General features: G+C 55.2%; 1 protein-coding gene across 2 annotated transcripts; it reads right to left on the bottom strand.

Moving 5' to 3' along the window:
* Positions 1-104: 104 nt before the first annotated feature.
* On the bottom strand, positions 105-26147 carry RAB40B (RAB40B, member RAS oncogene family). Of its 2 annotated transcripts, XM_004748634.3 has the most exons (6): positions 25827-26113; positions 5938-5998; positions 4026-4086; positions 3307-3384; positions 2391-2613; positions 105-1116 (listed from the first exon to the last, which is right to left on the bottom strand). In XM_004748634.3, exons 1-6 carry the CDS (start codon positions 25993-25995, stop codon positions 845-847), a joined length of 864 nt encoding a protein of 287 aa, XP_004748691.1. In that variant the 5' UTR covers positions 25996-26113; the 3' UTR covers positions 105-844. The 2 variants fall into 2 exon arrangements, with proteins under 2 accessions (XP_004748691.1, XP_044941548.1); XM_045085613.1 differs by lacking the exons at positions 105-1116; positions 2391-2613; positions 3307-3384; positions 4026-4086; positions 5938-5998 and adding an exon at positions 12323-13038 and having other exon boundaries at positions 25827-26147.
* Positions 26148-27915: the final 1768 nt, after the last annotated feature.

Raw genomic sequence — 27915 nt, 5'->3', positions numbered from 1 at the left:
CACGGCCTTTCTTCCCAGGGAAGGAATCTGGAACCACAGCCATGTTCAGGACGGGCGACGACCCACGTGAATACACAGAATCAGAAAGAGCAGGCCCACCGTCCTACCAAGAAACAAGTGTACATTTTATTGTCGAGAAACATTTTCTTGAGTAACAGTGTCCACTTCTTTCCTTACTGAAACGGCTCCGGGTGATAATTTCCTTGCCGGTCTGGGTCTGCTGTGACTATGCTGTGGCCGTCGGACACAACAAGAGATATCTTTGGCATTTTCTTCCCTTTGCTTCATAATTTGTGGAACATCTTGTACAAAAAATGTAGATTTACAGAAAAATATGCATGTAAACACTTATTAATTCCCAAACATGGTAAACAACATAGCAAAACCTTTATCAGATCCGTGTTGGACCCGCGGGCACCCCCTCTGGGGACTCGCACTTCACTGTAAAGAGGAGGTTTACAGAAAGGCCCTCGGCAGGTCGAGGACTGAAGTCTCTCCCGTTGCCTCCCAGAGTCCCTGGAGTCACACTCGTCACACGCGTGTGGCTGCTCCTGGAAAAGCAGTCGTGCTGAGGACAAGCTGTGCCGCTGTCCTCCAGAGCAGAGCAGACGGCCCGTCCCCGGGACAACATTTAAACACACGTTTAAAACGAGAGCTTCATGCACGTCCACAGGGAACCGTCGGTCGGGCTGTGTTTCCGCTGCACGGAGGGGCTCGGTCACCGCGACAGGTCTTACCGCGAGACCGGCAGGTGCTTTCCCGGGCCTGGGCCGGGCTCCCTGGGCCCTCCAACCCGTCCGTCCGCCCCGCGTGGGGCTGCTCCGTGTCTGTGCCGGCGCCGTCTTCAAGAGACCTTACAGCTGTTCCGGGGGCAGCGCTTGGGCGGGCTCTGGGGCGGCCGGGCGGCCTTCACTTTGCGGAGGCCACTCCTCTTGTGCGCGGAGCTGGCGGCCAGCGAGTAGGAGCGGCCATGCATCATCCTGGCGTTGAGGCCGCTGGCCATGGAGAAGGACTTGAGGTGGCCCCTCAAGGCCATGGGCAGCGGCAGCTTGTCCACCAGGTGCACGGGCGTGCAGGACACCACTGCGCGGCAGCACAGGTCCTGCAGGCTGAGCACTGCAGGGAAGGGACCGGGCTCAGCGGCTCCTGGACGCCAGGGAAGCCCGCTCGCCTCCCCGCCTCCCTTCCCGGGACTCAGGCCGCGCTCTCCACCCACTGTGCCCATGCGTGGCCCGGGGCAGGGCCAGAGAAGGGTCACCCTGCTTTAGTCACCTGGGACTGGAGACCCGTCGTGTCTCCCTCTAGGCCCAAGAAGGGGGCAGACCTGGAGTACAGACATGGCCGGTGAAGTCCTCCTACAGGACTCTCCGGGCTGCGGTTTGTGGTGAGACAGTGAGGGTGTCAGGCATGACCTTGCAAACCAGACTGCTGGCACCAGAAGCACGTGTGACCAGCTCACAGGGACACGCTTGAGAGCGCGGCTGAGAAGTGAATGTTTCAGTCTCATCCACACCGTCCCTCGCATGCGTCAGGCTCCCTGGATGGAGCCCTCGGGGGCCTGAGAGGGAGCCATTCCCAGATGACCCCATCACCACCCCAGACCCTAAGGGCTCAGGCCTGGGGGCTCCCAGCAGAGAGCTGTCTCCACACAGTGGCCCTCGGCCAGGGGTGGCATGGACTCCCCGGGACACGTGGGGTTCCCACCGCGGGGCAGCAGGAGCACAGCACTCTGAACATCCCACCCGCCCGAGCAAAGGGCCCTATCCAAGTTGGCAGCTGTGCTGAGGCCAAGGAACCCTAATGAGGCAGAATCCAGCTCCACTCCCTCAACCCTGCACTGCCCAATTCAATAACTAGATTTTGTCCTTTTTTTCTTGTAACGGTCACACACTACCAGGTCCCTGTGAGGAAATCCGTGACAGCGACTGTCACCGTAAAGGCCCCAACAAAGCAGATGAAATCAGAGGACCCAGGGCTTTGGAGGGATTCACACCAAGGGGCCGGGTTCTAGGGCACCAGCAATGCTCCATGCGCCTCTGCCTCTCAGGTCCCCTCTTTGCAAACAAGATGAGCTGAAAGTGAATCATTCCTGAGAGGACATCCTCTTCCAAAACCGTGAAATGACACCTGGCCAGCCGGCCCTGGTGGGGGGGTCCTGCTCCATGGGGTGGTGCCACCCCTCACTCAGTGCACATGCTACCCCCCCAGCTCTGCCACATGCAGACCCAGAAAGGGCTCTGCGAGCTACCCGACAAAACTGTCCCTAGGGATCCCTCTCGAGTTAAACGCATTCACCCTGAGGATGGCCAGGACGCCCTGGCACAAGGCGAGTCCTGGGCCACAGGCCAGGGGCGGGGGCTCTGGGACCGGACGGCCTCCCGGCTGCCTACCCTTGCTCGGCCTCCAGAGCCGGTCTATCCCGTGCCGCAGCAGCACGGTTCTGGCCAGCTCTGTGAAGGACTCAGTGATGTTGAAGTTGCACAGAGGGCTGACCTCGAAGAAGGTGACGCCCAGCCGCTCCGCGTAGGCCTGCGCTTGCTCTGTGGGGACCTGCCGCTTGAAGGCCAGATGCAGGCGGTTCCCCACTAGGATTTTAGGGACGCCAGGGGCGTGCTGAAGGGCGAGACAAAAGCAAAGGGGTTACTTGGGCGAGCTTTTGGAGTTGCTGATGCCTTCGGTTATAGGGTAAGTAGCCTTCTCCCAAAGTTCACCCAGAACATCAGGATGTGTCTTTGTTGGAAACAGGACTTTTGCAGAGCGTAATCAGTTAAGACGAGGTCACTGGAGTGGGCCCTGAATCCAGTCACCAGAGTCCTTGCAAGAAGAGGACACAGAACTCACAGCGGGAAAGCCACGTGCCAGCAGAGGCAGGGACTAGGGTTACGGTTCACAGGCCAAGGACCACTGGCAGACCCCCGAAGCTGGAGGAGGCCAGATGGACCCTCCTCGAGAGCCTCTGCAGGGAGCCGATCCTGCTGACGCTAGATTTTGGGCTTCTGGGCTCCAAACTGGGAGAGCGTACATTCCCGCTGTTTATGCCCACGTATTTCTGCGGCTGCGGGAAATAACACCGTGCACACGGTTCTGACCACATCGTGTCCACACCGGCAGCCCCAGGTGCGGGCAGTGGCCCACACAGCAGGTGGGGCACAGCTCCAGCCCCCGGGACTGGGCAGGGCTCCAGGTGAGGGCCCGGTCCTGTTCTGATAGGGGCACAGCCCCCATGTTGCTGAGGCCTCGTGTCTTGGTTCACATGCCCACCCCCCCCGCATGCCCACGTGGACGGTGCCTGGCACCACGTCGTACCTCGTCTATTTCCTTGATCCACCGGTCGATGCCATCAAAGGACCAGCGGTTTGCGATGTCATAGACCAGGATCACACCCTGGGGGAGAGACAGCAGACTTACCTGACGGGTCAGAGGCGAGCACAGGGACCATGCTGGCCCGTGTGCAGGCCACTCCGTCCTCGACCACTTGACTCATTTTAACAGAAACATATTATTTTGTTTATCTACCAACTGTAGTAGTTAAATAAGTATTTCTGATGATGTTTCATGAGCTCATTACTCAGCCCTGTGATGTCAAGGTGAGTTGGGGTCTGGCTCTCCGTCCCCCACAGCCACCAGCTGTTGTAGGGACCCGGGATTCAGAGGGACCGCGAGGATCACCTCCTCCCCAGCAGCATTCCCACCCGCCCGGAAAGCGCGTTCTGCGGAGCATGCACAGACACACACGATCACATGGGCACAGGTGCACACACGGCCCACCACATGCACATGTGTGCACAGACACGCGCAGACACGGGTGCACACACAGCCCACGTGCACACACAGCACGTGCAGGTGTCCACGCACACGCACGTTCCTGGGGCTGAGGCAGGCTCATGCGCCCCAACACCACGGGGCGCGGCCCTCTTGGACCAGCTCCTCTGTGAGCAGAACGGCCTTCTCCTCCAGGCAGCCGTTAGAGGACATTCCGAATGGGAGTTTCAGTCCGTTTGACCTCCTGGCTCAGGGGATGTTACCTGTGCGCCCCGAGAGTAGGAGCGGAATATGGTACAAAATCTTCCCTGCCCGGATGTATCCCTGGAAAAGACGTTAGGGCCAGTGAGAAGAAATCACTGCTTCTTCCCGACAACCAGGTTTGGAACTCGAGAGCCACAGCGAGAACATTCTAACTGCGGCTTCCCACTGCAGACACATCCCTGAGTTTATCAAAACAAGGAACGGACCCAGGGGTGCAGACACCCGGAAGGGCCGGGATGGAGCTCCAAGCATCCAAAATCAGGATTAAAAAAAAAACATTCCCGTGGGGTGGATTCCAGCGGCCTGTTCGCATGGCGGTGGCTCCGAGCACTGGTGGGCGCTGATTCCCTTCCTGGCATCTTTGGTCAGGACAGCACACCTCTGCGTGGGCCACAAACACACCCACGCCCACCCGTGGTTCCTTGGGGGGGGGGGGGCGGCAGGTCCAGGCCTGTCACTACAAACAGTGCAGTTTCTCCCTTTTCTTCTGCAGGTGGTGACCTGCCCCTGCCTTCTGAGTCCCAGGGCGCTCCCTGAGGGAGGGCAGGGCCTGGGGCTCAGGAGGGCCCTGAGGTGCTGACCAGTGTGGTCCAGGACATGGGAGGAGCCTCCTTAGAGCTGAGGAGCAGATGGGGGGGGGGGACTCCCAGCCCGCGGAGTTTCAGCTCCGCAGCACATGGAAGTGAGCAGGGAGCCTGCGGGCAAGGAGACACCTGAGAACAGCGCAGGGCGTGAATCACGAGCTCTCACGGGAGACGGGTGGCTGTCGTGAAGTGGGGCCGTCCCTGGACACGGGGTGCTGTGGATCGCGGCGGGGTGAGGCAGGGGGCCATGAGGGGTGGGCCCGTGACGGCTTTCATGAGGATGAGCCACTCGGACGAAACGCGCCATCAAGAGACCTCTCGCTGCTCAGGGGAGACATGGGGCAGCCTTCGGAGGCCGGGGCAAGCGTGGGCTGTGAGTGGATCCTTCGAGGGTCTCAGGGAGGGAGGGAGCCAGGACGAGATAAGCTCCTGCCCCACGGGCCTCAGGGCTGGGCGGAGTTTGCGAGGAGAGCCCAGGAGTCTGAGGACAGCAAGTGGGAACAGGAGGCCGGAGGCAGCGGGCAGCCCAGAGGACAGAGGCTACAGGGAGGCCCCAGCCACAACCTCAAACATCCTGGGGGCGCGGGAAAGGATGGGTGCTAAGGGACGTTGTGGAGAGAGGCTCCCTGCTGACCGCCCCCGGGAAGGGGCAGGTGGGGACGGCGCCAGGACAGGCTGCCCACATCCCGAGGCTGGTGCGGCTGGGGGCTTGGTCACACGTGGGCAGAGAAGAGGGCCATGCAGGTGGCCCAGGAGAAGGATGACCCAGGGACGGGAACAGCGGTCAGGCAAGTTGCGTGGGGTGGTCGAAGCAGGAAATCCCAGTTCTCTATCCCCAACCCCCCCAAGAGCAGGGGGTGGGCAGAGGTCCGGAGGTGGGACCTGAATCTCAGAGCCAGGGCTGCCAGGTGGGACGTGAGAAAGAGACCAAGTCCATCCAGACCCCAGGAGAGGGCCTCGAGCTCCCAGCCTCCCACGCCTGCCATGGGTCTGTCCCCATCACCCTCATGGGCCTCCCACGCCTGCCATGGGTCTGTCCCCATCACCCTCATGGCCCCTCCTGGAGCTGGGGAAGCAGAAGGTCTCAGTAAGGCCACGTTCTGGGCAGACCCCGGGGACCCACCAAGGCCCCAGCGTTCCCTGCCATGGATGAAGCCTCGGTGGCCCAGACAAGCGGGTCACCACCTCCTGTGGGGCAGCCCTGGGTCTGCTGGGCCGGGGGGGCGGTCCTCCCACAGGCGGTAAGGTGCACTCCGAGGGCCAAGAGAGCCTCTACCCCCGGGGGCCGGCGCATCCTGCTGAGAGCCCGGGGTGGGCCCCAACTCACCAGAGCTGTAGCTTCACCCTCCGGCCGTCCAGCAGGATGGTGGTGGTCTTGTAGTCGATGCCTGTGGGAGGGGGTAGGCCAGCTTAAGTGTTGCTGGCCTCAGAGTTACTCTCAAGCAAATGGCACCAGAGAGGAGAACTCTCCTGGGAGGAGAGAAAGGACTTCTCACCAGGGAAGAGTCATGGTTTTGAGGTAGACGGACTAGACCTTGTTTTGGGTCTCCCTGGATTCGCACGGACCCTGCCCACCAGGGCCACTGCCCACTCCGTGGGGGCCACTGCCCACTCTGTGGGGACCTCCCAGCTTCCTCTCCTCCCTCGGCACCAGCCACCTCGGCCCCGGGCCTCGGGAGGCTCTGGCTGCTGCACGCTGCCCCAGGCGCGGGGACGCGGCCTTGGGCTTCGGCCCCTGGAGTGTTCGGCACGAGGCCCCCCGTTTGCAGGCAGCTCTGAGCAGCCCCACGTCCGGCCCCCCCATCTGTGCGACCCTCCCTCCCGCCCTGGGACTGCTCCCTCTGAGCTCCACTCCCAGGCTAAAACCCCGAGATCGTTCCGCCAAATTATCACACTAAGAACGTCAAGAAAAATGTGTTGCATATAAAATGAGATAGGAAGCATGACCTCAGCTAGGTAAAGAAAATACACGCGTTGTGTGTGTGTGGATGTGCGTGGAGGGGTGACGCGGGACCAGCCCCACGTTGCAACTGGAAATTTCTCAGTGGTGTTTGCTTTGTTTATCCAAACCTTTCCTTAGTTTAAGTTTCTTCAATGTGCATGCATTCTTTTCCTAAGATCAGAAAAAGCAATAAGCATTTTTAAAAAGGAAAAATATTCCTCCCCGTTCCATCAGAAACCAATTTTCTGCTCCTTTTAGAAATCAGTCCCGTGGGTGCCTGGGTGGCTCAGTGGGTGAAGCCGCTGCCTTCGGCTCAGGTCATGATCCCAGGGTCCTGGGATCAAGCCCCACATCGGGCACTCTGCTCAGCGGGGAGCCTGCTTCTCCCTCTCTCTGCCTGCCTCTCTGCCTGCTTGTGATCTCTGTCTGTCAAATAAATAAATAAAATCTTTAAAAAAAAAAAAAAGAAATCAATCCCGTGTTGACAGAGCAAGTCCCCAGAATGCTTCTGCCCCGTCTGCGGCCAAGCCGGCGCACTCAGCGAGACCCAGGGAGGGAGAGGCCGAGACTGACACCGTGGCCATGAAGGGGCAGAGAAAGCAAGAGAGGAGTTCTCCCATCCAAGAAACACACCCAACACAATTTATGACCACAAGGACCCAGCCAGGTTTGGGGCGCTGGATTTAGGCCATTTTTAGACTTACTCAGGAATGTCTCTCAGAGCAAGCCCAGCCTTGGAAACATTCTGGGATGTGGCCAGACTTCAGCTATCTTGACAAGGAAAGCAGGATTAGGAGTTACAGATCTAAAGGGGAATGGGCTCCTGGGGGTCAGACAGAAGAAGAGAGAGGAACCCCTACCTGGGGGCCTTGCCCTGAGAAAGTCCTGGAACGGGTGTGAAATCTTACTTTCCACCAAAAGAAAACCCCCACAGCCACGGCTCAGAAGGAAACCCCCTGAATGCATTCGAAGGAAGGAGCCATTCCCAACTAGCTTACAGATCCTCTGGAAGGATCTGTAGCACTCGGCCTTAGCGAACCCCCCACCCGACACACCGTATTCATACACCCTCCTTTCCTTAAAGTCAGTTGAGGGCTGTGCAGCATGCAGGCGGAAGGCAACAACAGATTTGCTTCGCATTCTGAGGACATGCTGCCGAGGCTTTAGGGCAGAGCACAGATATTCTGGAAGCTGCTTAGGTCAGTAGCTTTGGGCTCTGGGAAATTACTTTTGGGGGCGACCCACCAAGGGCCTCTTCACAGTCCATTAAAACCCTACAGAACTATCTGGAAGGCAACTTCAAATGCCTGTATTCTTCCTTTTGCAGCGGCCAGCATTGGGCATATGTGATGTGCGACACACACGTGCAATAAAACAGGGTATAAGTGCCTGTAATGGAACATGGATACACACATACATTGAATGGAATATATGACACAGAATACAATGTATAATTACATAATAAGTAGAATATATACACATATAATCAAACATACATAAACACATGAAGACATATACAGAGAGCAACTTCAAAGTTAATTTTGGAGATATCTAATTTTCCCCTGCGAACACTAAAGGTTTTATACCATCTACGTAAAGCAACAAATGAGCACACTTGGGAACCTATTTTCGAGTCCAGAGAGAATGTGGCTTCGGCACGTCCGTTTCCAGACAGCAGAAGAGAGTTCTCACCATTCACAGGCTGGAGAGGGTTTTCATTTTTAACCTTTAGGACAGTAACTCACTGTTTGAAATGGGTTGGCGCCTTTGATTTACAAGGCACCCTCACGTACCTTATTTTTTACTTATTTTTTAGGTCCACAGTAAAAATAAGTTTTCATAAATTTAAAAGAACTCATTCCTAATGGTCTTTTTAAGTCCCCATAAGGGTTTTTTTTTTCCAGTTTATTTTTTTATTTTTTTATTTTAGTAATCTCTATACCCAACACGGGGCTTGAACCCACAACCCTTAGATCAAGAGTCCCATGTTTCACCAACGGAGCCGGCCAGGCACCCCAAGCACCCTATGAGTTTTTAAAACTATACTTGACTTTTATTTTCATCACTCACAGATGCACATGGTTTTAAGTGTCAGAAACTTAACATGGACAACAGGACCTGATGCACACCCCCGCAGCACTGCATCCATTTTCATCCTCTGGGTACTTGTCTGCTTTGTGTCTCCCAATTTGTAAGCGACATACGTGTATTCCTACTTTCTGACTTTTCAGGGTTAGACATTAATCAAATTCCCACTGTGGAAAGTGAAAATGTAGTTCTCTTTCACCAACATGCTCCACATGTCTCTCTCTCTCTCTCTCTCTCCCCCTACACACACACACACACACACAGTACAGTCATTTGTCGTCTTAGCTAGACCAATATCCAATTTTATATCAATATGACCAAGTAAACACTATCCGCAGCTGGAACGCGTCTTCATTTGTCCTTCACGTACAACTTTTTGTTTTTACTGGAGTTAAAAATTGCCTTTTTGTTTATTTGCTTAGTTTTCGCTGCACGTATCACTAACATATCCTTAAAGTCTCCTCCAGTTATCCAGCCTTCCCTTAGTACTTCCAAACATGCGGGTGTCTCGCCTTCTTGGCAGCATCTTCTCAGGCTTCTGTCCCGCCCCCTCGCAGACTAGGAGTGCGCTGACTTCCTGGACCTCTTTTCTCCTGCTGTGGAAGCCCACGTCTCCCTCTCTGTCGGTTTACAACCGCATTTTTCTTCCTGAGAACGGTGTGTGGAAGATAGTTTTCAAGACTCTGCAAGTCTGTAATGTCTGTAGTCTGCACTCGTTCTTCAGTCAGAGTGGATGGGCACCCAACTGAAGCAGGAAATAGTTTTTACTCAGAAATGTGCAGGTCTACCTTCTTGAGTTCCTGTTGAGAAGTCAGATGTCAAACACTGATTCTTTTTTTTTTTTTTTTTTTAAGATTTTATTCATTTATTTGACAGGCAGAGATCACAAGTAGGCAGAGATGCAGGCAGAGAGAGGGGAGGAAGCAGGTTCCCCGCTGAGCAGACAGCCCGATGTGGGGCTCGATCCCAGGACCCTGAGATTATGACCTGAGCCGAAGGCAGAGGATTTAACCACTGAGCCACCCAGGCGCCCCCAAACACTGATTCTTGATCCTTTGAAATGCAGTCTGGTCTTTCCTCGTATAAGGTATGGAGGGTCTTTGCCTAGTATGCTGCAATCTCATGCATTATTATGGGGCACTTTCATTGTTGGGCGGCCCACTCAACAGGCTCTTTCAATCTGATAATGCAAATCTTTGAATTCTGGGAAATAGTCTTGGATTGTTCACTTTTTTCTTCCTGCTGGGGTTTTGTTCATAAGATGTTAGGCCACCTGAACGTACTTCATGATTTTCTTACTTTCTCTTATTTTGCATTTCTCTTTTTTCCTCAACATTCTGGAAAATGGTCTCCGTGTTATCTTTTATCCTTCCTTTGAAATTCTTATTCTGCCATCACATTTTAAATTTCCAATATCTTTACTGTTTTTGGATTTCTTTCTTTCTTTCTTTCTTTCTCTCTTTCTTTCAGATTTTATTGATTTATTTGACAGACAGAGAGAGACACCAAGAGAGGGAGCACAAGCAGGGGGAGTGGGAGAGGAGAAGCAGGGTGCCTGACACAGGGCTCGATCCCAGAACCCTGGGATCATGACCTGAGCTGAAGACAGATGCTTCACCACCACCGAAGGAGCCACCCAGGCACCCCTCAAATAAATATATGAAATGTTTTTTTAATGGGTTTTTCTCTTTAAGTTGTAATTTTCTTTCTTTTTTTTTTAATATTTATTTATTTGACAAGGAGAAAGATGATAAGTAGGCAGAGAGGCAGGCAGAGAGAGGGAGAAGCAGGTTCCCCGCTGAGCAGAGCCCCATGCGAGGCTCGATCCCAAGACCCTGGGATCATGACTTGAGCCGAAGGCAGAGGCTTAACCCACTGAGCCACCCAGGCGCCCAAGTTGTGATTTTCTAACTAAACCTCAAATTAGTGGACATCAGTTTCAGAATTCAGCCTTTAGGGTCACTCAGAAGTTTTCTTATCTTTCGTTTGTTTTTCCCAAAACCTCGCCCGCAATTTTTCATTCGCTCTTTTAATTTTTTCATTTAATTTCACATTTTCCTCCTGAAACGGCACTTCAGAAATGACAGCAAGGCCTGGTTCGGGGCAGTAAGGTGAACAGTCTGCTTTCTCTCATTTCGGTGCCCTGTTGTGTTGCTAAGCCTGTTTGCTCTGAAGATATAAATTCACAGCTCAATCCCAGGACCTGAGCCAAAGGCAGATGCTTAACAACTTAGCTACCCAGGCGTCCTGCTCTCTTTCTTTTTAAAAAAATATTTTATTTCTTCATTTGAGAAAAAGAGAGAGCACATGAGGGAGGGAGGAGAGGCAGAGGGAGCAGCAGACCTCCTGCTGAGCCGAGGGCAGACACTCAGGCGCCCCTGGATTGCTCTCTGTGGAGACTCTGCTTCTGGCCATGGCTGCACAGGTCCTACCGGACCAGTCCTCCCGCAGATAGCAACTCTCAGTGACAGAAATAATCTAAAGACCAGTGACCCCAAAACACCGGAGAGTGACTGGCTGTGTGGGAAGGGTCCCCCCACTTTCTCCACTCTGGTGTCGCACCTCGCAGCAACCATACAGTTCGGGTTCACCAGGGGAAGAGGAGCTGGGACGGAAGCTGACGGACGGAAACACAGACGGGGGAAAAGAGCAGTAGAGAATCCAGGAAGGCTCAGGCACCAGGACCCAGGCTGGGCTCAGAGACCTACCCTCCAACTGTCAGGCAGGTAAGGCCGTAACCTCCTGTCTGCTGAAGCTGCTTGGAGCTTTGTTAAAACTCAGCTTAGTTAACATAGAGTGTAGTAGTGGCTTCGGGAGCAGAATTTAGTGATTCGTCTCTTACACGCACTACTCAGTACTTATCCCACCAAGTGCGCGATTTAATGCCCGTCACCCACTTTGTGCAGCCCCCGCCCTCCCCTCCAGCAGAACTCACTGTTCTCTAGAGTTAAGAGTCTGTTACGGTTTGCTTCCCTCTCTGTTCTTATTTTATTTCCCCTTCCCTTCCCCTATGCTCATCTGTTTGGCTTCTTCAATTCCCCACTAGTGAGATCATATAATTGTCTTTCCCGGACTTACTTCAGTCAGCGTGATCCCCTCCAGCCCCACCCACTTGGTCGCAAAAAACAAGACTTCATTCTTCTGGTGGCTGCGTGACATTCCATTATACACATGCACGTGTGTGTGTAAACACACAGCACACACCTATATGTACACATGTGATACACAGATACATGCCTGCACATATAATGGGATATAGTATATGTGTACACACACACACACACACGATAGCTTCTTTATCCATACATCCAGTCAGTGGACATCTGGGCTCTTTCCATAGTTCGGCTGCTGCGGACATTGCTGCTATGGACATTGGGGTGCACGTGCCCCCTCGGATCACTGCATCTGTATCTTTAGGGTAAATACCCAGTAGTGCGATTGCTGGGTCATAGGGAAGCTCTATTTTCAACTTTTTGAGGAACCAACATGCTGTTTTCCAGAGTGGCCGCACCAGCTTGCATTCCCACCAACAGTACAGGAGGGTTCCCCTTTCTCCGCATCCTCGCCAGCATCTGTCGTTTCCTGACTGGTTAATTTTAGCCGTTCTGACTGGTGTGAGGTGGGATCTCATCGTGGTTTTGATCTGTATTTCCCTGATGCCGAGTGAGGTGGAGCACTTTCCCATGTGTCTGTTGGCCGTCTGGATGTCTTCTCTGCAGAAATGTCTGTCTGTGTCCTCTGCCCATTTCTTAACTACATCATTTATTTTGGGGTGCTCATTTTGATGAGCTCTTTATAGACTGAATGCCAGTCCTCTGTCCGCATTGTCATTCGCAAACACCTTCTTCCATCCTGTCGTCTGCCTTTTAGTCTTGATGACCGTCTCCTTCGCTGCACAGAAGCTTTGATCTTGAGGAAGTCCCAGTAGTTCATTTTCACCCTTGCTTCCCTTGCCTTTGGCGACGTTCCTAGGAAGAAGTGGCTGTGGCTGAGGTCGAAGAGGTCGCTGCCTGTGTCCTCTAGGATCTGGACGGCTTCCTGTGTCACACTGAGGTCTTTCATCCACTTGGAGTCTGTTTTTGTGTGTGGTGTAAGGAAATGGTCTGGTTTTGCTCTTCCGCACGTGGCTGTCCTGTGTTCCCGGCACCATTTGTTGAAGAGACTGACTTGTTTCCATCGGACGTTGTTCCCTGCTGTGTCGCAGATGCGCTGGCGGCAGAGCTGCGGGTCCAGGTCCGGGCTCTGTTCCGTTCACCGGGTCTGTGTGTCCGCTTCCGGGCCGGTACCAGGCTGCCGTCTGCAACTGACTTTTTTGTTTGCACCAGAGGCGTCCAGTATGACAGAAACCCACAGAGTACCGTGAATGGAGAATGTCTGACATACAAATCCTAGAAAAAGCTACAAAAGATACATTTCAACACCTTCCCAAAGCAAAGTACAACGACCCGTGTCTCCGCACTGCACTAAGGGACAAGCACTGAAAAGCGCGACCGTCGGGACTTGCCTATCCGCCAGCCTGCCGCAGACTGAACGCACTGTGCAGCTGGTAGTTCCCGCCGCGGTGCAGAGGAAGCTGTCCTCGGCGAGGCTGACCCTGACCCCGGAGTCCCGGGAACGCACAGCCCGCGGTCTCCACTGGGGCTGGCTCGTTGAGAGCAGCGAGCGCCCCCCTTCTCCAGCCCGTGGGCTCCGCTGCGCGTCCCTCTCGCCCCGCGTGGAGACTCCGGGATGGGCCGGGGCCAGGCAAGCGGGGTGGGACAGGAGACCAGGCTGGAGGAAGCACTGCTTCGCGTGTGAGTGTGCCTCGGTTTCCCCAGCTGGGGAGAAGAGAGGGGTCACAGCCACCGGGCCACCCGGGTTCCCACGGTGAAGGCCCCACAGGGAGGAGCTCTGAGGGATCCAATCCCAGTCCTGACAAGCAGCAATGTCCTCGTGCTCCCCGAGCCTCGGTCTCCCCCGCCACCTGGAGGAAAGCACTGGCCACAGCGGTTCACAGACTGTGCCAAGCGCCGAGAGAGCCTGGCCGCCTGGGAGCCCCGGTCTCCGGAGACGACCCACTGCTCACCAGCTCCACGCCCCCCGCCCACTCCTCGCAAACTTCCTCACTGAACCCTTGCCCTCAGCCCTGCGCTGCTTCCTTTCTCCTGACTCAGTATTTGCTCTTCTCTTATTCAGTGTCTCTCCGCCTCCCTGACGGCTGCTGGCTGCCGACCAGTCCCCGAGAACCAGCGCGCTGACGTTAGCAATGTCACGGTCAGGATCAAAAGGTGTAATTCTGTTCGCTGCACAGAACGAATTCAACGAAAACTCTGTCCATCAAAATGCAAGAAAAACATGCGAAAGCTCCTAGAGCAAAGCCTGCAGGAATGCTCATTGAGTCAGAATAACCGAGAGAAGAGGAGATATAATTTTAGCCTTCTTAAAACAAAACAAAACAAAAAAGGAAGCATCAGATGCCAAGCCGTTCGCTCCACTTTTAGCTCCGCGTGAGGAATAGATATTTTAGCTCAGCTCAAGCAGCACCTGCTTGTGTCTATTTTACGGCCTGAGCGGGTGAAAATGTATGCCGTCACATAGAAGAATGCTCCTCTGGTGTAAATACTGGTTAAAATCACTTGCGAACACATTCATCTTCGAGCAGCTGACTTCTGAGAAATGTGTCTAATGCTGAATGAAAACGTCAGAGAGCAGACCAGGGATCGCCAAAGGCTGGGACGAGGGGTTCCCTCTGCAAGTGGTAGCGGTTGGACAAAATTGTGGACGTACTAAATGCTACTAACTTACTTTAAAATGGTTCATTTGGGGGCACCCGGCTAGCTCAGTCAGTGGAGCGTGTGACTCTCGATTTTGGGATTGTGAGTTCGAGTCCCACATTGTTGTAGACATTACTTAAAAATAAAATCTTGAGGGGTGCCTGGGTGGCTCAGTGGGTTGAGCCTCTGCCTTCGGCTCAGGTCATGATCCCAAGGTCCTGGGATCGAGTCCCGCATTGGGCTCTCTGCTCAGCGGGAGCCTGCTTCCTCCTCTCTCTCTGCCTGCCTCTGCCTACTTGTGATCTCTGTCTCTGAAATAAATAAATAAAATCTTAAAAAAAAATCTTGAGGGGTCCCTGTGTGGCTCAGTGGATTAAGCTTCTGCCTTCGGCTTGGGTCATGATCTCAGGGTCCTGGGATGGAGCCCCACATCAGGCTCTCTGCTCGGCGGCGAGCCTGCTTCCTCCTCTCTCTCTGCCTACTCGTGATCTCTCTGTCAAATAAATAAATAAGATCTTTTAAAAAAAATAAAATAAAATATTGAAAATATAAAAATAAAAACAAAATGATCATTTTATATTATGTGAATTTCACCCCAAAGAAATTGTGTACATGTGTGTCCTTCCCAGAACTAGGTCTGCTTGGCTCTTTGGATCGGAGGACAGTCTGCTAGATAGTCTGCTAGACAATGCGGGGTGTCTTGCAGGGCCAAAGGGTGGGCAGGGTTTGGGGCAGGCACCCTGCTGCACCCACAGCCACAGCCAGCACTGGCCCCTCGGGGCACCCTTGCATTTCTGGATGCTCTAAAAGAAAGTCCCATTCTAGACAGGGATCTGAACTGTGTTCATCACCTTTAACGAAGGGCACTACTGAAATTAACACCAACTCTCTCTCTGCAGATCTCCTTTTTGAGAAGCATGATCCCTGAACCTCTCTTTCCTCAATTTCTCTTTGAAATGGCAAAGCAGTGGATTCAGGTGCCCCCCCCCCCGGTGAGGGACAGTCCAGGGGCCTCCGGTCTCCTCATGGCCTGGCTGCCCCAGCTTGTCCGCGCGGCTCCCACTTCTGGCGGCCCTGAACTACTCATTCCCTACTGTGGGAGCTGAATCTTCCCACCTGCCCGGCAGGGACGGGACCACCACCATGCTACCTCAGCCCTGGGCACCCAGTGCTCTGTGCTGACCAGCCGTGTGCAGGAACACTGAGTTCTCAGAGTGGGGCCCAGTGCCCCAGCACGAGTGAGATCAGGGCATAGCCTAGAGGGTCTCTGGACCATTGTTTGGGTGTGGCCAGACAACAGCCCTGTTTCCAGAGGCCCAACACTTTCAAATCATGGGGCTCCCCTCCCTGTGTCTCAGGGTCACCCCTGAACTTGGGACACTGCTGGAACGTGGACTCAGGCCACCGCCAGGGCCTGGCAGGTCCGGCCAGCAGGGGCTCTTCCCTGCTCTCACAGGCCTGCTCTCACAGGAGACACAGCTGGGAAACCCTCACTGTCCCCCAGGGGAGGAGAGGGGCAGCATCTCTGATGTTCAAGGGCACAGTTCTCGATGCTGTTGGCACCGTTTTTGTAAAGCCCACTCAGCCAGGGGCTGCCCACCTGGCCCATGAGGCGCTGGGGACTGAGGCCAACACCTCCTCTGTCTAGGACACTCTGCTCACGTAGGCGGTCAGTTCAGTCAGCCAGCGGCACTGTATTCTAGCCCGTTCCCACCCCCTGGGGCTGCATGTGTCCCCAGAAGGAGCCCTGAGCCTCCCGGGATCAGCCTCCTACCTCTGCAGCTGCAGAAGATGTGGCGAGAAGACAGCTTGGGGAAAGGCATGCCCTCCTCACTGGTCGTGCCCATGCCCGGCTAAGGGACTGCCCCACGGGCACAGTAAACTGTTCACCTGTCTGTGCTCCTGAAGACAGTTTAGGATGAACCACTGGGAACTAGGACTTATTATCCCCACTCACCTGAGAGAGGCCAGGGGCCTTCTTATACAGTAAGTAACCATGATGTCAGGCACGAAGCACGAGAGGTGCCTGTGTGTCACTATGGCTAGAGGGTAAGGAAGTGGGGGACCAGCCAGGGAGGGGAAGGGCACATGGGGGTCCCTCTGCTGAGCAGTTATCATCACAGGACAACCAGAAACAGCCACACTGGCTTCCCTGAAAAGCGCACAGAAGAGGCAGATGTCTGCGGGTGGCAGCAGGGGCTCTGGGATGGATGCTAGGGGAGGCCACATGGCTCTGCTGGGCACAGAGCACCCACGGCCCCAAGCTGCCTCCTAGGTTCATGCTCAACCAGGCCCTCACTGTCTATGGGAGTGGTGGGCGCCCTGAGTTGGGTCGCCGAGTGGGACACCTTTGAGAGCAGTTTCCTGTCTAAGGGAAGAGGGTGGTCTCTTCAGCTGGGCCAGCCCTGATGCCACCATTCTGCTTAGCTAGGAGATACAGTGCGGACTCAGCCAACATCATTACCAGCTGGGCCCTAAGCTCGAGGGCTGGGCAGTTTTTCTCATAGAGGCCATGACCACCCCAGAGACCTCAGCAGGGCCTGGGTCACTCCCAGGCTTCCCCATGCCCAGTGGCACCTCCTTTGGGCCAAGTGTGATGAGCCCAAGACAGTGTGGGAGGGCAGGATAGAGTCCCATAAGTCATCTCGTCTGGCCCAGGAGGGCCAGGGGCCAGCTCCTGGTGACCGCCACCTGCCGGGGAGGAGCAGAGGATGAGGGCGCTTGACCACTCAGGAGACAGAGCATGACGGCAAGGTCCATTCCCTCCCTCACTCAAACCTCACACAATGGCAGCCACCAGCAGCTGGCCAGAAGATTCCCGAAAGGGTTCTCACTGGCAGCCCTGGCAGTGGCGGGGCAGGGGTGTGGGCAGCGTGGCCCTGCCCACACCTCAATTTCGGACCACTGACCTTCAGAGCCTAGAGAGAACAAACATCCGTGTTGTTAGGCCCCCGGCTCTGGCTGTGTTACAGCTGCATCCAGAAACGGACATGCGTCCGCGGCATTCCTGTACTGCTCCTCCAGTGCCCGCCCCACCCGTGCCCACAAACAGCTCCCGGCTCGGTGCGGGTGCCCAGCCTCACAGGATGGGTCCCAGGCCTAATGCCTCTGGCCTGGCCTCTCCCAGACATCTAACCAGCATGACACTATTTAAACCCATGAGGCAATGGTCTACCTTCCAGAATGAACACATCACTCTAGACTGGGAGAAATAGATTCTACTCCCACATGAAGTTTCTTAATCTAAAAGAGAGTTTAAGGGGTGCCTGGGTGGCTCAGTTGGTGAAGCCTCTGCCTTCAGCCCAGGTCATGATCCCAGGGTCCTGGGATGGCGCCCCGCATCGGGCTCCCTGCTCAGCGGGGGGCCTGCTTCCTTCTCCCCCTGCTCCTTTCTCCTCTTGTTTGTGCTCTCTCTCTCTCACTCGCTCTCTCAAAGAAATAAAATCTTTTAAAAAAGAGAGAGAGAATTTAATGTTCCTCAAATTTACCTATTTATTTTCCCCATTAAGATAATACCTTTCAGCCTACTGTATTAGGGTTCACTATAATTTAATACGCATATTTATGATTCTGCCTCTGTAAATTTCTTTTCCTTCCTAATCAAACAAGATGCTATGCGTCAGGAGTCCCAGTATTGTTCAAATCCACAAACAAACTCGCTGAGTCCCATTTCGGGGAAGTAAATCCATCAGTTTTTATCTGCAAGAGGAGGGGACACACAGTCCACAAAACCCAAAAACAGCCTGAGGTTCACATTCAGCCAAGGAAGCCCCAGGACAGTGGTGACAACCTTCGTGGCTCTCTGCTGCCACTTTATGGGACTATCTCCCAGGGGACGACCGTTGGCAGGTGGTTTCAGGCATGAAACTCAGGCGTCCGTGGAGAGATTGGGAAACCAGGCTGAGTCCCAGCTGGATCCTGCTGCGACAGGTGGCAGAGAGGTGGCTCCACGGGCCCAGGGCACCTGCCTTCTTCTCCCACCGTGCGGGTCCAGCAGCATGGCAGCCTCCCACTCTCCCCGGCAGTGTCTCCCAACACAGTCCCGGGTGAGTTCCCCACGAGCCAAGGACATGTGCTGGGTTGCTCACGGCCTGGATTCCAAACTGTGCGCTCCGCTAAACAGACCTAAACTCCTGGAATGCGGGCCTGCTCAGGAAAACATGGACCACATGGCCAGCTTTCCGCCCTGGGGCTGGGGTCACTGGAAAGTCCGCGAAGGGCGACCATATACTTGAGCAAATGAAACCGTCCAATACCCATACAGTCGCTTGAGGTTGGACAAGTCTCTGCGCACGACCAGAACAAAGAAGAGTCTGCTTCCTCATTGATACCCTCTTCAAAAGGTTTATACCTTAATCAGAGCCACAGAAATGATGCACACTGGGTCTGTGTATACGTGCGTGTGCTTACGTACACAAGTACTGTGCACACGTGCATGTGCTCTGCCTAGAGAGTATATTATGTAGACACGTGTCAAACACACTCGGATATGCCGTGTTTCTGAAGTATGTGAAGTCGAGCCCTGTTTTCTCTAAAACCTGTAGCTGGGAAGTCTCCCACTGCGGGGAACGTGCCTCACCTCAGTGGCTGGTGGAGACCAGAAGGAAGAAGTGATCATGAACCAGAAGACATGCGCCACAGAGGCTAGCCCTCCAGTCCTGCTGGGGGGGAGGCGGGGGGGGGTTGGGGCAGGCAGCACCCCAGGAACCCAGGTGTTTACAAACGAAGGGGCAGTGATCTGCTCCCAGAAGCCTGAAGGGTGGCAGCCCAGCAGGGACGGGCAGCGGGCGGCGCAGGCCAGCGTGGGCCAGTCCCCATCACTTCAGCGGCTCCCACAGCCTGCGGACGCGCCAGGTCTCGGCCGGAATCCGGGGGCAGCTCGTAGAGGAAAGCAAAAGCAAGGCCCTCTGAGGACGGTAGCCCTGGGGACCTTGGTGCTGTCTCATGCAGTGACTGCCTTTCCCGTGGTTTTGCTTGTGGATCTGATAAAACAACATCTCCGATGTTTTTATGCCCGATCCCCTGGATATGGCGACTTCTTTCAGTTTTTGCTTATGCACAAGTCCTTCTCTGAGGCTAAATAAGCTGAAGAAGCCAGGGAAGAAAGCATCAAACAAACTCTTTAAAAAAAAATCTCTTAACGGGAAATCAGTTCACAGCCTGTGATGGGAGTGATGGGCTCCATCGCCTCGAACCTTGCTGCTTCCCTCACCCCAAAAGGCCGGATCGAGGAGTAAGCCAGTGTAGCCAGCAAGACTAAGGCAGGACCAAGGCCGTCATCCTACAGCCACTGAGACACCCAGAGCTAGTGACAGAGGATATGGTGGGTGCTTGGTGGGTCTCCAGCCAGAAGCTGACCCTCTGCCCAGCAGGAACCTGGCCTGGCTGGATCTGAGCCCCTCCTTGCCCATCACCCCAAATCAGGGCCACCTTGAGTTGGAGTTAGAGGCTGAACAAAAGGGGAAGTCCCCACTGCAGGGAGGAGGCACCACAGGACACGAGTGGGTAGAGCTTAACGACTGGCTCTTAAGGAGAAAATCTGATACAAAGGCAGTTTTCTTATTGTCAAATACATGGAAGCACTTACACGTAGTTTTAAAAATGGATACATTGAAGAAAGTTACCATATGCTCTTGGTGGCACCACGGGAGGTAAGGAATAGAAGAGGGTCTCCGTAAGGAATTACAGTGTAAAGAACTAGAAAGGACTCACCGCCTCTCAATTCAAACTTGAATGTGATGGCTTTATAAATCGTGTTTTAAATCTTGAACTGGTTGCCAAGGGAAACCGCAGAGTAGCTGCGAAATCAGCAAATCTACCTCTCTCTGATGAAGGCAGCGCGGTGGGGGAGGGCGTGCATGGAGCTCCTGGCAGAACACTGGTCAAAGGCAAACAGAAAGGCAAAAAAAACCCCATAACAAGGTCAGTAAGGAAAAGCATTTTGATGGTTCTCACAGGGAAGAAAAGCCACTGCTCTGAGCCAGAGGGGCCACGGAGCCAACCACACCATCCACACTCCGGCTCTCACTCAGGCTGTGTGATCTTGAGAGAGTAACTCACCCTCTCCGGGCCTAACAACATAACCTACCTCAGGAGATGGTTCTTCTACACGCTCAATAAAAGGGGTGGGCAGTACTACAACCGGCTGTCAGCAGAAATGAAACAGAGAAAGAAAGATGGGGTTTTCCTGCTGGCAAAAGGAAGCTGGAGGTGTAGCCAGGAGAAAGTAACCAGAAAACAGCTGCGAGGCAAGAGATTCCTCTCCCAGCAATCGGAGGTGGACGGGTAATGCCGTGCTGGCAACACCACCAGCTGGGCCACGGGGAGAGACCCTGACCAGGGACCAGAGAAGAGGAGCCCAGCAGCGGCCTGGACTGCACTCTCCTCACAGAGCTGAGCTGTCCAGGCCTTTCTCTCACCACTTCTTCCTGGGAGAAGAGGCCAAACGAGGTACTAACCCTCCAGATCCGAGGGAGGCTCCGGGGCCAGAGGCCCCAAAGTGGGAGATGGGTCCCTCAGCTATTCTGCGTGCATATCACACTTTAACAGAAAGTTATACGAGGAGAAAGAGACAAAGAACCCAACCTGAAAGGACACAGGACCCAGGGAACAAAAGGACGTTCGTCCCAATTACTTCATGCAGTGGAACAACTTCATGAAGTTGGCAAAATAAGAGATGTATTAATGAAATAAATTATTTAAAGAAAAATTTTAAAGATTTATTTATTTACTGGAGAGAGACAGAAAGCACAAGCAGGAGGGGCAGAGGCAGAGAGAATCTCAAACTGACTCCCCACTGAGTGTGGAGCCCAATGTGGGGCTCGCACTCATTACCCTGAGATCAGGACCTGAGCGGACACTGAGTCAGATGCCCAACCACCTGTGCCACCCAGGTACCCCATTCAAAGAAATTTTTGAAAGTTGTAAATGAGGGGCACCTGGGTGGCTCAGTTGGTTAAGCAACTGCCTTTGGCTCAGGTCATGATCCTGGAGTCCCAGGATCAAGTCCCGCATCTGGCTCCGAGCTCCATGGGGAGTCTGCTTCTCCCTCTGACCTCCCCAACTCATGCTCTCTCTCTCCCAAATAAATAAATAAAATCTTTTTTTTTTTAAGATTTTATTTATTTATTTGACAGACAGAAATCACAAGTAGATGGAGGCAGGCAGAGAGAGAGAGAGGGAAGCAGGCTCTCTGCTGAGCAGAGAGCCCGATGCGGGACTCGATCCCAGGACTCTGAGATCATGACCTAAGCCGAAGGCAGCGGCTTAACCCACTGAGCCACCCAGGCGCCCCAATAAATAAAATCTTTAAAAAAAAAAAAAGAAAATTGTAAATGAGAGTTGTAGAAGGAAAAAATTGCAGAACACAGCAATATCATTTACTAAACTAACAAGGAAGTTAGAAACAGCTAGAAACAGTTTACTAAAATAAAAATTACCAACAAATCAGAAAGGCTTGAGATATCCACAGAAATTCAGAAGAGAGAGACGAAAAGGACGGCCGCAGCATCGCGGCGCCCCAAAGGTGACCACGTTGTGATCCTCAGAATATGTGTCTCCAGGAGGTTATGGCAAAGGGGAGTGAAGGCTGCAGAAGGAATTAGGTCTGCTACTCAGTTGACCTTTTTTTTTTTTAAGATTTTATTTATTTATTTGACAGAGAGAAATCACAAGTAGATGGAGAGGCAGGCAGAGAGAGAGAGAGGGAAGCAGGCTCTCTGCTGAGCAGAGAGCCCGATGCGGGGCTCGATCCCAGGACCCTGAGATCATGACCTGAGCTGAAGGCAGAGGCTTAACCCACTGAGCCCCCCAGGCGCCCCTCAGTTGACCTTTAAGTACAGAGATTATCCTGCATTAACAAACGGGCCCAGCACCATCACAAAGGCTCCTAAAAGCAGAAGTGGGAGACCGAGTCAGGCTGGAGTGGTGCAGTGTGAGACGGGCAGCATCACCTTTGCAGGAGGGCTCTAGAAGCTGGAAAAGGCAAGCAAAGCAGACTCACCACTGGCACCTCCAGAAAGGACACAGCCCTACCAACACCTCAGTTTCATCCCAGGGCCCAGTGGCCCTCTAGAACTGTCAGATAATAAATCTGTTTTAAGCCACTAAGTTTGTGGCAATTTGCCCAGCAGCACTTGGAAAACTGACATCAACACCAATCAATGTAACAGAAGTTTTAGGGACATGAAGTAAATTTCCCTGAAATTAAATACAAAATCTACAAATTCAAAGAGTGCACCGTGTACCAGAAGTTCAACACCAAGCATCCAACTTTGAGACACGGTCCGCTTGAACTGAGGGTCTCTGAAGAAAAGGCAACTCATCCACAAGGAGAGACTTTCTGACCTCAGGCTCCGAGGCAGCTCAGAACAAGCGAGAGAGCCCAGAGGGGTCGTTGGGAGGAAGAAAGAACGCGCGGCCTCAGGATACAACAGTGCACAGACACTCTCAAACATGAACACACTCAGGACACACTCAGGAAATACTCATGACCCCTTCCTGGAGAATGGCCGGAAATGAAATGTAGCTAATTGGAGGGACAGCAAAATACAGAAGACACAGACACAGTGGTGGTCAGCGCCGAAGCCAGGTAAACATCTAAGACTGAGGGACTGCGGACACTGTACCCCCAAACCTGGGCAAAGTCAGAGCAACAGGGCATGCGCACTCGGAGTGGGGGACGAAAACAGGAGGCTGGAAATGCCCTTTCCTTCCTCCAAGTATTATGAATAATAACAATACTGACCATGATTCCAACGTCTTACAGTCTCCTGAGAAGTGCCTTTTTAACCTAAATCCTTTAGAAGAAAGAGTTAACTAGTTGCTTGAACAAGTGCTCAGTTTGCATATAAAAGGGAGTAACAAAACAGAGGGTACCCAAGCCTCTGTTCAAACAACCCAGTCTGGAGCAGACTGCGCACATTCCTGCCGTCTGCGCCTGCGCACGTCACTTGCCCACTGTAAGAAATCAGAACTCCAGCTTGTCCCCCCCAGGCGCACAGTTTTTAAAAGCAGGTGCTTGATTTCTTCCTCCACCGCTGCACCCCCGGCCCTGGGGACCCTCTGCCCTCCTAGAGCTGAAGCCCCAGAGCAGAGCTGTCTGGAGGGGCTCTGCCACACCCCTCACAAACCAAGTGTCAGTCAGGTGTCACTGCTGAGCATTTGAAATGCAGCTAATACAACCCTTTCATTTTATCTCATTTTCATTCCTTTAAATTTAAAAAACTGTCATGTGGCTGATGGCATCACTTTGAATAACACAGATCTGGGACTAGAGACACAATCCAAACGCAATTTTCCCAAGTGCCCTGGGTGACTCTCGCGCTGGCAGCTTCAAGAAGAGCCCAGGTTCTTGGCATCAGTTCTCCAGAACCAACCAAAATTCTCCCAAACTTTCTCCCCACCCCCATGCCTCCAATCTTTTTTATTTTTTTAAGATTTTATTTATTTGTTTAACACAGAGAGAGAGATCACAAGCAGGCAGAGAGGCAGGCAGAGAGGGGGAAGCAGGGGCTCGATCCCAGGACCCTGAGATCATGACCTGAGCCGAAGGCACCCATCTTAAAGGCCTGTCCCAAGCCATGCCACTCAAGCTGCTCACATGCCCGCACAGAAGCCACAGGCTCCCTCCCTCCGCCAGCTCTGCAGACCCACTTTCCCTCTTTACATCGCTCACCCCCAGAGAGCCCACCTGGCTTCCCGCCCTAACCTTCACCCTGCACCTCCTGCTGCTCTTGCCTCAACCCAAGTTGATCCCCCCAGTGAGGCCCGCTGGACCCAGAGCTTCCTTCTCTGCACTTTCCTCTCCAGTCCCTGCTTGCGGATCAGGGCAGAAGCACACCTGGGCTGGCTTGAACATCAAGACTGGACTTCTGGACTGCCCTCCTCCGTTTCTGGAGAGCCCAAACGCAAGCCCAGGAGGCAGAAAGGAGCAAGACCCTGAGCAGTCAGTTTGCTCTGGAAGTGCGCCTGGAGCCCCCAACGTGACAGCGAAAAGGTGATCGCGGCGGGGACCCCTCACAGCCCCAGGACCGGACTCTTCCTGCCTGCTGGCCCAGCTCTGCCCACCTCACTTTCCTCTGCTCTCCCCGCCCTTCTTTCTTCCTAACGTCCACCCCGTCTTGGGGCCTGCGCCCCTCAAACCTCAAACTTCAGGGACCCTCTGCCCACTGTCCTCAAGCTCTGAGTCCTCCGGCTCCACCCCGCCCCTGGAACCCACACTCCTTCACTTTCTATAGCGCTTCCCTTCCTCGCCCTCAGGCCGCATTTTCATGGGTCATTTGGGTTTCTTGCCATCCCGGGCCTTTTCGCCAGGATGAGGAGCCCCTTCCCTTGGACACGCCAGGAACCTCGGAGAACCTTCCGGACTAGTTCTCTTGCTCCCATTCACGCTCCCCTTCTATCTCGCCCACGCGCAGAGCCACCACCTGGGAGCCTCTGCTCGCTGCGCTCGGATCCCGCGCGCCGTTCCCTCCCGCCCCCTCCGTACCCCCCACGCATCCTTTCCAAACGCGTCGCACGCGCTGGTGGCTTCCTGGCTGGGCCCCCCGCAGCAGCCCGGCTACCTCCTTCTCAAACTCCACCTGCGTGATCCGTGCGTTCCCCTCCGCCTCGCCGTCATCGGGGTCAGCAGTACCCCAGCACCCTGCTCAGCCGCGAGCTCCCGCGGGAGGCGGACCTTGGTGAGACTAAGGAGGACGCTCTGTGCTCCCCACGTGCGGAACTGGGGGTGCAGCGGGGGATTCCCTCCAAGCGCGCGCCCGGCTCACGCGGAGGGGCGGGCGGTGAACCCCGCCCTCCTTGATCCGCGACCCTTCGCACACTCCACAGCTTCTCCTCCCAGCGCCTGGTCGGGCTCGCTCCCAGTCCCGGCACCCCCAGCTCCTCGCCGCGCTACTCAGGTGCCTGCGTCCCGCTCCACGGTGCCCACCGTGCGCTCCCCCTGGTCTCCCATGAGCTCTCTGGCTCGCAGCGCCCTCCCCTGATCCCGGGGGCGCTCCCAGGCCCTCGGCTCGCTCCCCTGGTCCCCCCTTGCGCTCCCGGGCCCGCTGCGCCTTCCTCAGCCCCAGAGCGCTCCTCCGGCCCCTCTCCTCCCGGCCCACTGCGCGCTCCCCCGTGCGCTCCCTGGCCCTCTGCGCGCTCCCCGGGTCCCCCATCAGGGGCCTGCCCCGCTGCGCGCTCCCTTGGTACCTCCGGAACTCCCCGGCCCGCCGCACACACCCCCCCGGCCCCCCCCCCCCCCCCCCCCCCCCCCCACCCCCAGCTCGCCGCGCGCTCCCCCGTCCCCCCGACGCTCCCCTGGCCCGCCGCGCGCTCCCCCGCCTCCGCGGTGTTCCCCCCCGCTCGTCGCGCGCCCCCCTGGCCCCCTTGCGCTCCCCGCGGCCCACCGCGCGCTCCCTGGGCTCTGCTGGCCGGTCCTGGCCCCGCGCTCACCCGCCGGGTGGCCGTACGGGGACTCGGCTGCGCCATCCTGCAGGCTCGCCAGGATCTCCCCTTTGCCCACGTCGCTGTCGCCCACCAGCAAGAACTTGAGCAGGAAGTCGTAAGCGCGGACAGGGCTGCCCAGGGTGCTCATCGTGCCGCCGCCGACGCCTGCGCCCATGCCCGGCTGTCCGGACGGCGCGGAGGCGGCGGCCGGCACCGAGGCGCGAGCGAGCCCTGCGGTCCGCAGATCGCCGCGGGCCGGCGGCCCCCGCTGCTGACAGCGCGTAGCCCCGCCCCGGCCCGCCATTGGCGACCCGCAGTTGCTAGGGCGGCTGCGCGCACTCATTGACTGAGCTGCCCGTCCATCTCCCTTTCGTCTCCGCCTCCAGGCCACGGTCCTCCCGCCCCTGCCGGAGGATCCGGTCTTCGCAGCCGTAGCCAGGTTGGGGGCGGAGACCAAAAGCGACACGGTTGCGGCCACAGCCAATGAGGCCCCGAGGCGGGTTGGGGCGGAGCCAGGGGGCAGGGAGTGAAGGGGCTGGTCTTGTCCCGGAACTGCCCTGGAGCCTCGAAGGCCGCCCGGCCGGGGCGTGGGTCGGGCTGCAGGGGTGGCCACCCCGGTGCCGCGTCCTCCACGTCCTGCCACCTGGAGACGTCGCTGGGCCGGTTGGGGGGGGGGGCGCAAGGGCGGGTTCCGTTCTCGGACATGCAGCCGGGAGGCTAGGGCCAGGTCGCCTGGCGTCAAGCGTCCCTGTCCGGGTGAGCCTTGGCACGCGGTGTCCCCCACGGCTCCTCCAGAACCTTGTCTTTGTCCCAGAGCGCGTGGGTGCGCGTGTCTGTGTGTGCGCGTGTGCCTGTGGACGTGTGCACGTGTTCGTGTGTGTGCCTACGTGCGCCTCCGCTTGTGTGTGTGCGTGTGCATGTGCCAGCACACGTGCGCCTGTGTGCGTGTGTTTCTGCCGGAGCTGGGGGAGAGGCCCATGTGGGGACCCTCCAGTTCCCAGACTTCTCTCCCCTTCTAGGGAGTAATGGGCGATGGAGAGAGATTGACCTGATTGGCTCTCAAATCCAATACCAAAATTCCCAGATAGGATCAGCCAACTGGGTGGGAATCCATGCCCACCTCTGGACCAATCAACTTGTAGTAGGGGGCTCTGGCAGCATCCCACAAGGAAGATCTCTTCATATTTGGCAACCTTGTATCCAATCATCTTAGAATATCCTCTGAGTATGCATAATCAAGGTCCCCACCCCATTACGCCAGGCCTCCACCCTTTGCTGTGAGTGAGCCTGGGGGTACCCTCAGAGCTGGACAGAGGGGTCTGGGGGCACTCTTGTACATCCCATCCAATTAAAATGACCTCCTCGCACACCTGCCTTCTCCACATTCTGGACTATCTGCAGCTCGGGAGAGGCACAGCAACTCTGAAAATGTGCTCCCTTGTCACAAGCAGCAGGTACAGATTTCACGAACACATACAAACAGGAGAAGCCCTTGTCATTCATGAGCAGAAGGGGCCTGTCTTCATCAGTTTGGGCTGCTATGACAAAATACCCCGGGCTGGGGGCTTAAACCGCAGACATTTATTTCTCACTGTTCTGTAGGTTAGAAGTCCACGACCAAGATGCTGGCTGTTTTGGTTCCCCGTGAGCAGGTGGCTGCCTTCTTCCCATGTCCTCACAGAGTGGGGGCCAGAGCGAGCGCATGCAAACTTTCTGGTGTCTGTCTTCTGAGGACACTAACCTCATCACAAGGGCCCCACTCTGATATCTAGCTCTAACTACCTTCCAAAGACCCCGTCTCCGGGTATTATCACACTGGGATTTAGGGCTTCAATTTATGGATTGGGGAGTCATATTCAGTCCACAACAGGGCCCATGGTGGGGAGGGGCCCTGGGCCCACCCTTAGCAAAAATGAGTTCTGGAGTGAGGGGTTCTGCCCCCTGAGAACCGGGGCTCGGAAGTTTGTGCCCATCAATCCTTCAGCTAGCCTTTCCCTGTGCCCTTGGATGGTCTTGGGACCAGAGCAGGATGTCTGAGCCAGCTCGGGAGCTGGATCATTCTCTGTGGTGGGTTGTTCTGTTCACTGCTGGATGC

This window comes from Mustela putorius, unplaced genomic scaffold, assembly GCF_011764305.1.
Source record: "Mustela putorius furo isolate JIRA1106 unplaced genomic scaffold, ASM1176430v1.1 tig00000873_pilon_pilon_pilon, whole genome shotgun sequence".
NCBI lineage: Eukaryota > Metazoa > Chordata > Mammalia > Carnivora > Mustelidae > Mustela > Mustela putorius.
The sequence above is the reverse complement of the archived record's forward strand: the minus strand, read 5'-3'. Positions and strand labels throughout refer to the sequence as shown.